Below are 12,868 nucleotides of genomic sequence, written 5' to 3'. Positions count from 1 at the left end.
CTGCATATCCAACATTTGAGTCTTGAATAACCACAAAAACTAATTTAGTAATCTTTAACTGTGGAAATGAGTCTCAGCAGTTGCCACCTCTCTTTTTGTACGTAGAGCCCCAAGTTTTGTCTTGCTCTAACCCAGCAAATCAGACTGCCGTTTCAGCTAATGGCAGTATAGCTGTTGGTACACTGGAAAAAATAAATCTGTCTCTTGTATCATATTTCTTGGACATTCTCTGTATCTGAAACGATTATAGCATCCGTTACTCTTTATGCTGCACAGAATCATATGAAAGCTTAGTATGCAAAAATAGCAATTTCCCCATGTGGCTTAACATCGCTTGTACGTGACCTAAATATCATAGTTATTTTGCACTTGAAGCTAGTGGGGTGCATTTAGCTTATTGTCAAGGACCAAAAATTCCAGTTCTTTGGACAACTCTATTCTGCAGTGATAGCTATTGGGTTTCTTAGGAATTGAATGCAAGTATGGTACCAATACAGAACCCTATGAAAGACAGCACATTTACATTATAGTTTCACAGCAGCATTCACTGACACCTGCAACATCATACACAAGCAGACACTGATGTTGGCACCAAGCGAAGACTGAACAGTTGCATTTAAAACCACGCACAGCGGTAGACCAACTGCAAGACTACCTTTTATGAGTGGATATGGTAGAAATGTTCAACCTCTTCCCACATTCTTTAATGAACTGAACAAGCAGGGTACTGATACACAACTACCCTAGAGAAGTAATTTTCAACCTGTGGTCTGTAGACCCCTGGAAGTCCGCAGACTATGTCTAAGGGGTCCATGAATGGTGATTATGAAAATAAAGTTTCAGATCCCAGAAAAGACATTAAGAACATAAGAACAGCCATCCTGGGTCACACCAAGGGTCCATCTAGCGCAGTATCCTGTCTTCCAACAGTGGCCAGTGTCAGGTGCCCCAAAGGGAATGAACAGAACAGGTTATCATCAAGTGATCCATCCCGTCACCCATTCCCAGCTTCTGGCAAACAGAGGCTAGGGACACCATCCCTGCCCATTCTGGTTAATAAGTTAATGGAGGATAGGTCCATCAATGGCTATCTGGTTCTTTTTAGAACCCTGTTATAGTCTTGGCCTTCACAACATCCTCTGGCAAAGAGTTCCACAGACTGACACTGTGCGTTGTATGAAAAAAAATCTTCCTTTTGTTTGTTTTAAACCTGCTGCCTATTAATTTAATTTGGTGACCCCTAGTTCTTGTGTTATGAGAAACACTAAACAACATTTTCTTATTTACTTTCTGTTTTTCTGATCAAAAGTATGTGAATACCCGCACCTATAGGCCAAAATCTGGAAGTGTTGTCATTATCATAGAAACCCACAGTTTAGTCCCCTTTCTCCCACTGTGTCAACTGCCATGCTGAGCACGTGCAACATTTACAGTTGAATTCTGTTCAGTCAGTTTTCAGTGTAAGACTTCTATGGTAGGAGTTTGCAGACCACAGGTTGAATTTCCAAAGGGGCTGCATCTCTATTAGAAATTGTTTAGGGGTCTGCAAATGAAAAAGGGTTGAAAACCACTGCCCTAGAGATTGTCTTGACTATAGGCTGGGAAGAGAACATTCATGCCTTTTCTTGAGGCAAACTGTTCAATGAGCTCAAGGAAAGTAATCCTCAAGATGTACAATTCTGTGCTTTGAAGGAAAATTCAGGGGGGAAAAAACCCTATGTTGAAGTATTTTCTTCCTAGAATGAAAAGTGTTTCTTGGTTTAAACATTTATGCTATTTTCTACTTGGAAGTTTTTTTACTGTTTGTTTACAGCCAGTATACTGACACAGCTGGGGTTTGGTTTCCAGATTTCCCTAAAGAAGAGTAACTGGTAAAAGTCCACTGTAGCAGCAAGTCTCAGGAGCCACAAAAATATCAAATTTAACTGATGCTTTATTGCTTGGAAGCCACAGACAGAAAGCCTTAAAAATGCCTTATTTTATACTCTAAAAGCTTGCCTCCCCCACCTCTAAAAACCCATAAAGCTGCATCTAACTGGATAGGCTTCACAGTTCTTTTCACTGAGTACTAAAGACTGCATTTTCAGCACAGCATGTTGTGAATTAGACATGCAACTCATTCTATTGCTTTATTGCTAATGGGAGCTGTGTGCCTAATTTGCCATGCACCACACTTTAAATTTACTTTTTAAAGTTTCTCTCTCTTTGTAGTTTATTTGCTTTCTGTTTTTTTTTTTTTAAATAAATAAAGGAAGGGAGGGAGTGGGTGAAAGAAATTGGCCACAGCTTCAGGGCTCAAAAATGCAAATATTTACTACATAATGATCATTTTAAAACACAGCAAAGACAATTCTTAAGAATGTGAAAAGAAAGGAAAGAAACCTTTCTAGTTCACTCCGAATTTTTTGTTTTTCTTTGGGGGGGTGTTTCAGAATTACTGGTTGCTCAATATGGACCGCAATAGCTTCAGCTCAACAGATGCCAGGCTTTCCACAAGCTCTTTCCACAGTTAGTCTCTAAGGTGCCACAAGTACTCCTTTTCTTTTTACGGATACAGACTAACACGGCTGCTACTCAGGAACCTTTCCACAGTGTGTGGATCATCTCATTCTCTCAAAGACACATTGCAGGCTTTGATGCTACTTGAGATGAGTGGAGGTGCATTGTTCAGCACTTCCTTTTTGTGGCAGGAAGCCTCTGCTTTTCCGCATGTCTACTGGAAAGGGAATGCACATGATATTGAGGAATCTGGGAAACCTTGGATTTTTAGACACTGTTCTTGATTTGGATACAGACTGTCAAGGTTCCTCCCCCACTCTGAACTCTAGGGTACAGATGTGGGGACCTGCATGAAAAACCTCCTAAGCTTATCTTTACCAGCTTAGGTCAAAACTTCCCCAAGGTACAAAATATTCCACCCGTTGTCCTTGGACTGGCCGCTACCACCACCAAACTAATACTGGTTACTGGGGAAGAGCTGTTTGGACGCGTCCTTCCCCCCAAAATACTTCCCAAAACCTTGCACCCCACTTCCTGGACAAGGTTTGGTAAAAAGCCTCACCAATTTGCATAGGTGACCACAGACCCAAACCCTTGGATCTGAGAACAATGAACAATCCTCCCAACACTTGCACCCCCCCTTTCCTGGGAAATGTTGGATAAAAAGCCTCACCAATTTGCACAGGTGACCACAGACCCAAACCCTTGGATCTGAGAACAATGAAAAAGCATTCAGTTTCTTACAAGAAGACTTTTAATAAAAATAGAAGTAAATAGAAATAAAGAAATCCCCCCTGTAAAATCAGGATGGTAGATATCTTACAGGGTAATTAGATTCAAAAACATAGAGAACCCCTCTAGGCAAAACCTTAAGTTACAAAAAAGATACACAGACAGAAATAGTTATTCTATTCAGCACAATTCTTTTCTCAGCCATTTAAAGAAATCATAATCTAACACATACCTAGCTAGATTACTTACTAAAAGTTCTAAGACTCCATTCCTGGTCTATCCCCGGCCAAGACCCAGCATACAGACTCACAGACCCTTTGTTTCTCTCCCTCCTCCCAGCTTTTGAAAGTATCTTGTCTCCTCATTGGTCATTTTGGTCAGGTGCCAGCGAGGTTACCTTTAGCTTCTTAACCCTTTACAGGTGAGAGGAGCTTTCCCCTGGCCAGGAGGGATTTCAAAGGGGTTTACCCTTCCCTTTATATTTATGACACAGACTAACACGGCTAACCCCAGATACTTGTTCTTGATTTGTTGCTGATTTACCGTTACTCATGGTGCTGCAGTAAACATTCCTCATTTATTCGGTTCCTAGTGCCATTTGCTTATAAGACTCTTTGGCTCTCTCTTTCACTGAGAGAGAGAGAGAGAGAGAGAGAGAGAGAGAGAGAGCAGAAAGCAGCTGAATATGGCCATATGAAAATTCTTCTGGTGTGGAGCAATTCTCCACTGGTGCTGTACCAGCACATCCAGCTCCTGCTCCACTCCCCCAGTTTGGTTCCCAGGCAGGGACGAGGATGCAGCTGAAATTCAATGTGTTCCTACTAGGCTCACTTGGGGTAATGGTTCCATACTGACTGTAGCCATCCAGTGTAAATTGGAACAGCCCTGGGCTGCTCTTACCTATGTCGCAACTCAGGAAGACAGACCTGGCCCCAAGAATGAGGGAGCTGTAACTAGATAAACTGGAAGATAAGCAAAGAATCTGGGTGAATATTTCCCTTTCCGTCCTACTGCAATACTGAGAATTAAGAGCATAGTGTGAAAACAGTAATAAGTGTAAGGCCGGTTGACCTAGCTAGAGCCATGCATTGTTCTGGTAAGAGATGTGCAATCTTCCCAATAGAACACTACTGCTTCTAGGATCATCCTCTGAGTTGATATGGACAATCATACTAAATTGTGCAGCGCTTACCCAATGTGAAGGCTGTTAGCCTGAAACATTTTTATGTTATTCAAATTCATATCACTTGTGATCCAAGCCATATTTGAAGCTGGGATTCCAGAGGATAAAAGTCAATGATTTAGGGATGTATATACTGGAATGAGAGATCCATGGCACGACTGTGGCTAGCCCAGGTCAGCTGACTCTCACTCATGGAGCTCAGGCTGTGGGGCTAAAAATTGCTGCATAGCTGTTTAGGCTCGGGCTGGAGCCTGGGCTCTGGGATCCTCCTCCCTTGTGAGGTCCCAGAGCCTGGGCTTCAGTCCCAAGCCCAAACCTAAACATAGCATTTTTATAGCCCCATGAGCCCGAATTAGCTGACTCAGACGAGCCATGGGTGTTCAACTGCTGTGTAGGTGTACCCAACATGTACTGGATCATGCAGCCCCTTACATTAGGTGTATTACAGTCAGAGGAGAGGGAAGGTGGTCAAAAATAGCCTTTGCATGTGTGCAGAGGCCTAGCACAATACGATAGCATTCACCTCCAAGCAGCAGAGGAAATACATATTGCACCTCTTCAAGGGTTTTGGTTCAATGGTTACCTTCTCCCCCACTCCTTTGCTCCCTAGAACTCTAGGAGATATTGTGCCTCCATGAGACAGTGTACTGCTGCACCACCTCAAATGAAAGGTTATGCCTTAACATCAGAATCGAGCCCTTAATATTTCATAAAGAACAGTGAAATACTGACCATCTTATTCTCCTCCTGATGCATCTGAGGATGCTGTGTCAGCTATGGCAAGTCATTGCCAAGGCTCTTGTATAATAAATTGCAACTCAGTATCATAAATGTAAAGGGCTATGAACACTGATATTCACACTGTCAGGGAGGCAGCAAGTTCCAGACAAAGAGATTAACTGAACTTTCATCTACATCTGGCCTTCAAGTTTAAAACATCAGCAATAATACATGTTTCCCCCAGCTGTGATGCATCCGTACCAAACAGCTGTCATCTCACACAAAGAAAGTGTAAGTCCCTAGGTGAAACAGAAATGCAATTAGTTTGCATTAACAGTAGCCTGCTAAGAATATAACTTCACATAAATTACATGTAATTTGAAACTCTAGGTTCATGAAGTCACCAGAACAACTAAAGATAAGTCCAGGACACTACCCTTTTAAACTATTTTCATGGACAGCACATATTCACAAAGGTAACCATTTCCAGGAGTAGAAACAATCTCTCAATGATCTCTAACCATGTGTTGATGTAAAGGAACAGTATTTCTTTACACACAGATGTTTGAGATCCCTTTTATCACAATTGAAGTCTGCAGTAGTTCCACATTTCTAACCATAAACTAATTTTGCATCTATTTTCCCAAGGGCTGACACTTTTTCTATTTTAAAACCACCATTATAGGAAAAGGACATTGAATTATCTGTAGTAGCTGCTTTAAATCTTGACAGAATGTATGATGGCTACATTTAGGTCCAACTTTTACCTTTACACATTAATAACCCCACCAAAACCAACGAGACTGTATGGATGTAGGGCAGAATTTAATACACAAACGATACAGTCAAACATGCCACAAAGGCTAGGAATCCAAGTACTTTCTAATGTTTAAGGGATTCTCCATCCCTATATTAACAACAATGGAACTTTCTAAATTAATGTGCACATCTGGACAGGGATTAAGTACAAAATTTAAAAAGCGCAAACCCTCATTTTTTATAGTGCCCCAAAATTACAGTGTACAACAAACTTGTTCGCTCTGCATAGGAGTGCAAAGGAGGTGGAAGAGGCAAAGAGCTTTCCACTTCCTTTGCGAAGGTCTAATACAACAGCATCCTTGCACACTCTGCACACTGCTAGTACTGCTGCTTCTTATAGCTTTCTCCAAAAAGGGGCGGAGGGGGGAAAGAGGGCAATGGGAGCAGCAGATTTGACCAGGCAGAGAGGTTACTCCTGGAGGAATTTTACGCCACTGTGCACATGCACAATTCATGTCCCATACACATTTTTTTTTCCTCTGCAGGAAATACATCCTGCTGGAGTGGCACTACAGTTATGCCTTTCACTCACCAGGGGCCACTGTGGCACCAAAACAGAGGGCAGCTGGCTACCTTGCCACAACAGCCACTGGGGGGAAGAGAGGCTGCGTTCCTCACAGCACCCTGCCATGGGGCCAAGGGAGGAGGCATGGGGCTGCTGCGGGGTCACACAGACTGAGGATCAGAAGGCCTAGTGGGGGGAGGGGAGACAGACTGGGGCAGGGACTAAGTGGTAGTGAGGGTGCAGGGACACTTGGGGACAGGGGCAGATGTGCATGACTCAATGGGAGAGGCTAGGGATCAGCAAGGGTCTGCATGGGGAAGATTCCACAACCCCCTAACAATCTCTCCCCCGCACCAAAAAAACCAAACCTGTTCCATACGTCTTCTACCCACATGTAACAACCCTCCAGGCTCACTCCCTGCAATTATTTCTCTCCCCCTCAGCTCCTCCATTAGCCCCAAGCCTCTGCACCGCTTCTGAGGGGTGTTGGAAATACATTTCAGTATTGTAGTTTAAATTAATTACTTAAAAATCTGTATTAATATGCAAAGTAAGGAATCTATTTGTAAAAAAAAAAAAAAAAATCAGAATTTTTTTTGTCTGTATTGTTAGACATACTTGCTGACAGATATTTTGAAATAAATTACCAAACTAATTGAAACTGGCATGATTATATTGTGTTATTTTGATAAATTCAATATGCAGAATTTTAAAATACTGTGTGCAGAATTTTAATTTTTTGGCACAGAATTCCCCCAGGAGTCAAAGGTGGGAGCTGCACCCTCTTCAGGAGGAAAGCAGTGGCCAGATCAATGGGAGGCATTGTCCATTTCTGTGAAGCTGACCACAGGGCTGGAGCTGCATGAAATGTGTCTTCAGCAAAATCACTCCCAATAGTGAATAGATAAGCCAGGTATTGGAAAGAGATGGCACTAGTTTCACTAGTTCATTGCAGAGAGACTATTTCTATAACTGTCTAGATTCATCACTCAAATCTGAAATAGTTTAAGAAAAAAAATCTGCTGAATGGATTTCTTCAATGCTGGTGGTATTATTCATGATTGTTAAAATGGTGCCAGATTGATGCATCAGAAACTCAAGTCCACTATCTAGAGAATATATTTGGCATGGGCAACACCTTTTCAAGTTTTTTCCACCAGTCCGTGCAAAGATGCATCAAATCCCTATTGAAGAAACTATCCGTAGGAATGAAAGAATAATCCATACCCTGTGTTCATTCCAGTTTTGGCCACACAACTGAGACTACCAGCAAGAATGCCCAATAAAACAGTGGTTAGTAGACTTGCCTGCTAACATCTGGACTGACAATTCACATATGTTCATTTAGTTGATAGTAGGACATCTTTTCATCCAAGGAGAATTTCAGAGAACTCACTGGAATTTACAACCACCCACATTATGTCTCTAATACTGTGTGGAAAGCTTATTTAATCTTTACATGCCCTTTAATTAATTACTCTGGGTAGTCACCATACTAAGTCCATCTTAAATCTTTGGAGTCAAGTTTTCAAAGTGAACTTCAATCAAGCACAATTCAATGCGTGCAAAACCATAAACATGCAATTTTTCACATCCAACATCTTGTGTGGACAAACCTCAGATTGGCACAGAAACCTCAGACACTCATGCAAATCAAGTAGGTGGCCCTCTATTCGAATTGTGTGTGAAAAATCAACTTCCGCATGTCCCAAAACAGACATGGAAAACAGCATGCCAAAGCTTGGGCGTGCAACCCATAACTGCAAATTTCAGTGGCCAAGACTTGACTATGGACCCTTTTGACTACTGGGCTCTGAATTTTATTTACAAATAAAAACAAACATGAAAACTATTTTTAAAATCATAATGAAGTATTCCAGTTTTATCACCCCCAAGTGACACAGACTACTACTCTACACCAATTCCAATATAATAGTTAAATAGTTATCACTGAACAAAAAAACTGCCACTGATTCAAGATATTTGGAATCTAAATCCAAAATTGTATAAAACCTGCATTTAATAACCAATATTTTTTATAATGGATCATTGTACTTATTTAAAAAAAACAAAAACAAAAAACAAAAACACACTTATGTTCATGAACAGCCCATAATTTCTCAAATACCTTTGCTGTTTAAATCAAATGCCAAAACGTTCAAGAACATATTATAATCGAATGACCTACAAAAAGTTTTAAAAAGCCAAAACTTGGTTACTTATTCATAACAAGGAAACCTTAAATAAAAAAAACCCAAAAAACCCACCTTCCACAAACAGCTGCAATCAGTAAGACCTTATGGTCTGCCCTACACTTACTATGCGTTGAATGGAATTTTTTAAAAATGTAATTTAATAAAGGAAAGACAGATATGTTCCACAGATAAACTTTACTACAACATTCAGTTTGGGGTGAATTTTTTTTTTTTTTTTTAAAAAGAACTGAACACAGTACTGTAACATGGAAACTCTGAGTCAGACTTACCGGCACAAAGACCGCTGCTATCATTAAAGAAAGATCCAGAGGCGCGTGGTGTACAAATCCAATATGCATAGCACAACTGAAGTGGAAAAAGCACTTTAACAGGTAAAGTCCGGTTTGCCCCCCATCCCTACACCTGGAAGAAGTTTCAGTTTCTATTTTTAAGATATTGTAAAGCCTGTTAAAACTAGTCCCATATATACTGAGCACTTACCACTGCCTAATCTCAGAAGCAGCACATCCTGAAGTCTCCTGTTCAAGTCTCTGAGCTCTTTCATTTCTGACACTAATGCCCCATACTCCTTTAGCTTTTTTGCCTGCTGCACAAGCTGCCTCCGTGTTCTCTCAAGTTCTTGCTGAATATGTCTCATTTCTTCTTGCTGCTGTTGGTAACTCCTCAGCAATTCTTCATAGAGAACACGAGGAATTACAGCATCGTCCATGTTGTTAATGCCTTCCGAAGTCTCCATAAAGGTTTCCTCAGGGCTTGAACTACTACTGAGACTCATCCCATTTTGCTTTTCTAGGCGAGCAACAACTGCTTCGATGCTTTTGTGTGTACCTTCACTTTGTTTCCTCCCATCTTGTCTCTGTGTGTTACAATAATACAGAAAATTAGCAGAGCAGGAATACAATACATAACATGAACTAAAACTCCAGCCTTCAGGACAATTAAGGCTGTTTTCCAAAAAAGTGAAACAAGGTCCACCTTACAAAAAAAAAAATGTTGCTCCTAAAGGATGCTTGTGAACACTCTTACCATAACTGAATTACATGTGTATTAACATGCAAATCTGAGGAACTGCTGGAGGACTTCCTTGGTTGCATTTGCCCAAATTGTGTGCGCAAGTGGTGGGTACTTTAGGCAGAACTTTCAGTTTAAATAAAAAAAAAAAAAAAAGGACCTGGGCTTCTCCCTTTTGAAAGTCCAGCCCTTCATGTTTAGCATACATACCGTGTTTATATTTCCTTTTCTGATTGTCTTAAATGGAAAAAAGGCATCAATTATGTATTTTGTATGTTATCCATAATTGCAGGGTACTTTAAAAAAATGACTGAAGTACTGTCAATATTTTTTTCACCAGTATAAATAAGAGCAGTTTAACTGAGTTAAAGAGAGAAAACTGCTTATTAGAAGCACACCATCTGAAGCCATTTCATGAACTGAAGACTTGTGCTTTCAATCACCACGCAGACAAACGGCCACTAACTATTCCCACCCCCATGCGCACGTACACACACACACACACACACACACACACACCCACCCCTCCCCATGAAAATAGATGAGTTATACTATTTGCAAGCACTGGAAAGGGAATTACAATAATAAATTAGAGAATATACAATCTAGTCCCATCCCCCAGATCAAGAGATTCTTTATATAGTAGTATTGCATTGCAGATGTTTCGTTTTCAGTGAACTTCTAGCAGCAATTTACCTTTGCTCTTTCATACAGTAGTCCAAACCCTATTAATAAATGCATACTCCTTTGTAAAGGGTCTGGGTGATGGTATTACCATGTATCAGTATAGGCAAAAAGTCACCAGTTTTTTCAACTGGCCAAATATAGAAAGAGTATTTGAATTTCCAAGTAATTGACAGGAAAGCAAACCTAGCTCATGGGTTAAACACAAGAAACTGATGCTATCAATTCCCATACCACGTCCAGGAGTAATGTGGCAGAAAATTAGATTATTCAATGTTATTCCTGCGCCATACATGCTCTAAAAAATGCCATCCCTCCATAAATAAATTTACTAGTATAATTCCTGCAGCTAGACAACACATGAAGCCACAAAGCAATATTCCCCACCCCCACCCCCGCCCCGCCGGTTGGCAGACTTTTAAAGGAGAAGTTACTTGAAAACAAAAACAAAAAAATTACACAGTTTTTGACATCTCGACCTGAAGGGACCACTGACCTCTGTATCAGAGGGATTCAATTTTGTTTAGTTTTTCTTCCCACCCAAATCTTTAGTTGGGACTTTCATAGCACCCTGTTCTATTCAAGACAAGCTGAGTACAACAGGTTAAAAAGTGCCAACCAAGAACAGCTGCTTAATCATATAACTGGGTCAACCTGGGCCAAAGTTAAACAACATTGTTCCAAAAATCTCTAACAGCAATTAAGTTATGCAGACTGTACAAATAAAAATAATTCTCAACTGCACATGAACTAGATTTCTGAAAAGCTGGTCTGTAAACCAATTCAGAATTCTCACCCACAGCCCCTGCCCGCCAACTTGACCCAATTACATCCATACAACGTTTTAAGGGGATGGAAAGCCAGCCTGGAATTCTTTAGCTATGACATGTGTGCATATGCCCCAAGCACTTTCACACACACAAACACCCAAAAAAACAAAACAAAAAAACTTCAATACCTTACTGTGTCTAAGCTCCACATCTTCTTCCCCATAATCTGTAACCTCCCCAGCTTCTTCTACGTGATTGAGAGAGAGTTTGGGGATTTTAATTTTCTTCTGCATCACACTGTTTTCAAGGTCAGTTTTGTCTTCTAAAATGTATATTAAAAATAAAAATGTTGTTACATTAATCAAAGTCTTCTTACTTCCAAATATTGCATGATTTAGGCAAGACCAGTTAAAAAAAAATTCCCATGCTTTACTCCCCTCAATATTCAATGGATCAAATTAATCCAGTGTAACTCCTCTGACACCCATTAATCACAATGGTGCTATACCAGGGACAACTTGACCATATGTGATTGTGCATATTAAAAAAAAAGGCAAGTTAAATTTATGGGATAGCGATCAAATGCATTAATGTATAGCCATTAGTACTAAGATATGAGGTAGAAACCATTTGATGCTGTAAAGAATTCAACTCCCTAAGAACTACTTGCATTTCTTTAAATTATATTATCAACAAGATCATATATCATTCATAAACTGCTACTGAGAGTTTACATTCTGTTTAAGTCTAAAGTAAGTGTGAGTTTTGTAGTTTAATTGTAGGCCTAATTCAGCATTTGTCAACAGCACAAATCTAGCACGTCATCCGGCACAAGTGGCAGATTCTCCAATACTCAGGAGAAGACCAGGGCTGGAAAAACAGCAGGTCAGATTTGACAGGCACTTGCAGAGAGCTGTGTGCAGAACCTGTACAGTGACCACTGACACCACCCCTATTTCTAGTTTATAGTACTAATCCTTTGCTGTCAGAGAAAAAACCCAGACAATAAAAATGTGTATCGTTCTGAGACTCACAGGAGTAGCCTACATAACAGCGATTCTACTGTTAGAATATTTTTCAAATTTGAAGTATTCTACAGAAGCTCCTAAAATACATACTCTACTTGGTTATTCTTTGGGACATCTAGAGCCAAACCCTAGTCTTTCAAAAAGTGCCAGGGGAATCTTTAAAATTCTTGCAGAACAAAGTCTGTTTGTCCTGAACGTAAGGTCAGTTATGGAAAGGGGATAACTTGAGACTGTAAAGTCATGTGTTATATTTGTACACTGGAAGATTATGAATAAGACAACAATTTGAGTCCTCTTATCCACCTTCAAACTGTAATCCACGAAGTGTTCTATGAATATCTTTGAAAAGTGCCATTGTGGATACCGGTTGTGTGTGCTTAGTCACAGACTTCCACTTTTTCAAAATTAGCATCTCTCCACAGGACCTCCAATGGTTAGTTCTGACAGCACAGAAAAGGGAAACAAAGGTAAATCACAGTTTAATGAGGAGCAAGGCATTCATTAGAACCAGATTACACAGAGGAAGGCAATTTATTTTGCTGCAGATAGAAATGGATTTCTTGTAGGCAAATGGTGATGTTACAGCCCAAGGCTGTGTAAAGTAAAGAAGATGTAACTTCAAACAAACGACAACCTGAAATGAAATTCAGATGGTAGCAATAGATACTAAGACAGACGCAAGAAGAATGTAGGCCTTATTT

The 12,868-nt window shown here is 40.2% G+C and overlaps 2 protein-coding genes across 5 annotated transcripts in view; both read right to left on the bottom strand.

Moving 5' to 3' along the window:
- Nucleotides 1-12,868, bottom strand: part of AGBL4 (AGBL carboxypeptidase 4) — a 1,373,421-nt gene that overhangs the window by 484,015 nt on the left and 876,538 nt on the right. The gene's annotated exons all lie outside the window — the stretch shown is intronic.
- BEND5 (BEN domain containing 5) overlaps nucleotides 1-12,868 on the bottom strand; it is a 37,942-nt gene that overhangs the window by 12,323 nt on the left and 12,751 nt on the right. For 2 of the 4 annotated variants that reach the window (XM_077824399.1, XM_077824402.1), the window contains exons 2-3: nucleotides 11,328-11,461; nucleotides 9,155-9,530 (exon numbers count right to left, since the gene is read on the bottom strand). In XM_077824399.1, coding sequence (XP_077680525.1) covers nucleotides 9,155-9,530; nucleotides 11,328-11,461 — 510 coding nt within the window. Of the gene's footprint in view, nucleotides 1-9,154; nucleotides 9,531-11,327; nucleotides 11,462-12,470; nucleotides 12,583-12,868 lie in introns of those variants that run through there. The other 2 variants (XM_077824400.1, XM_077824401.1) reach the window with 2 other exon arrangements.

This window comes from Eretmochelys imbricata, chromosome 8, assembly GCF_965152235.1.
Source record: "Eretmochelys imbricata isolate rEreImb1 chromosome 8, rEreImb1.hap1, whole genome shotgun sequence".
NCBI classification, from domain to species: domain Eukaryota; kingdom Metazoa; phylum Chordata; order Testudines; family Cheloniidae; genus Eretmochelys; species Eretmochelys imbricata.
The sequence above is the reverse complement of the archived record's forward strand: the minus strand, read 5'-3'. Positions and strand labels throughout refer to the sequence as shown.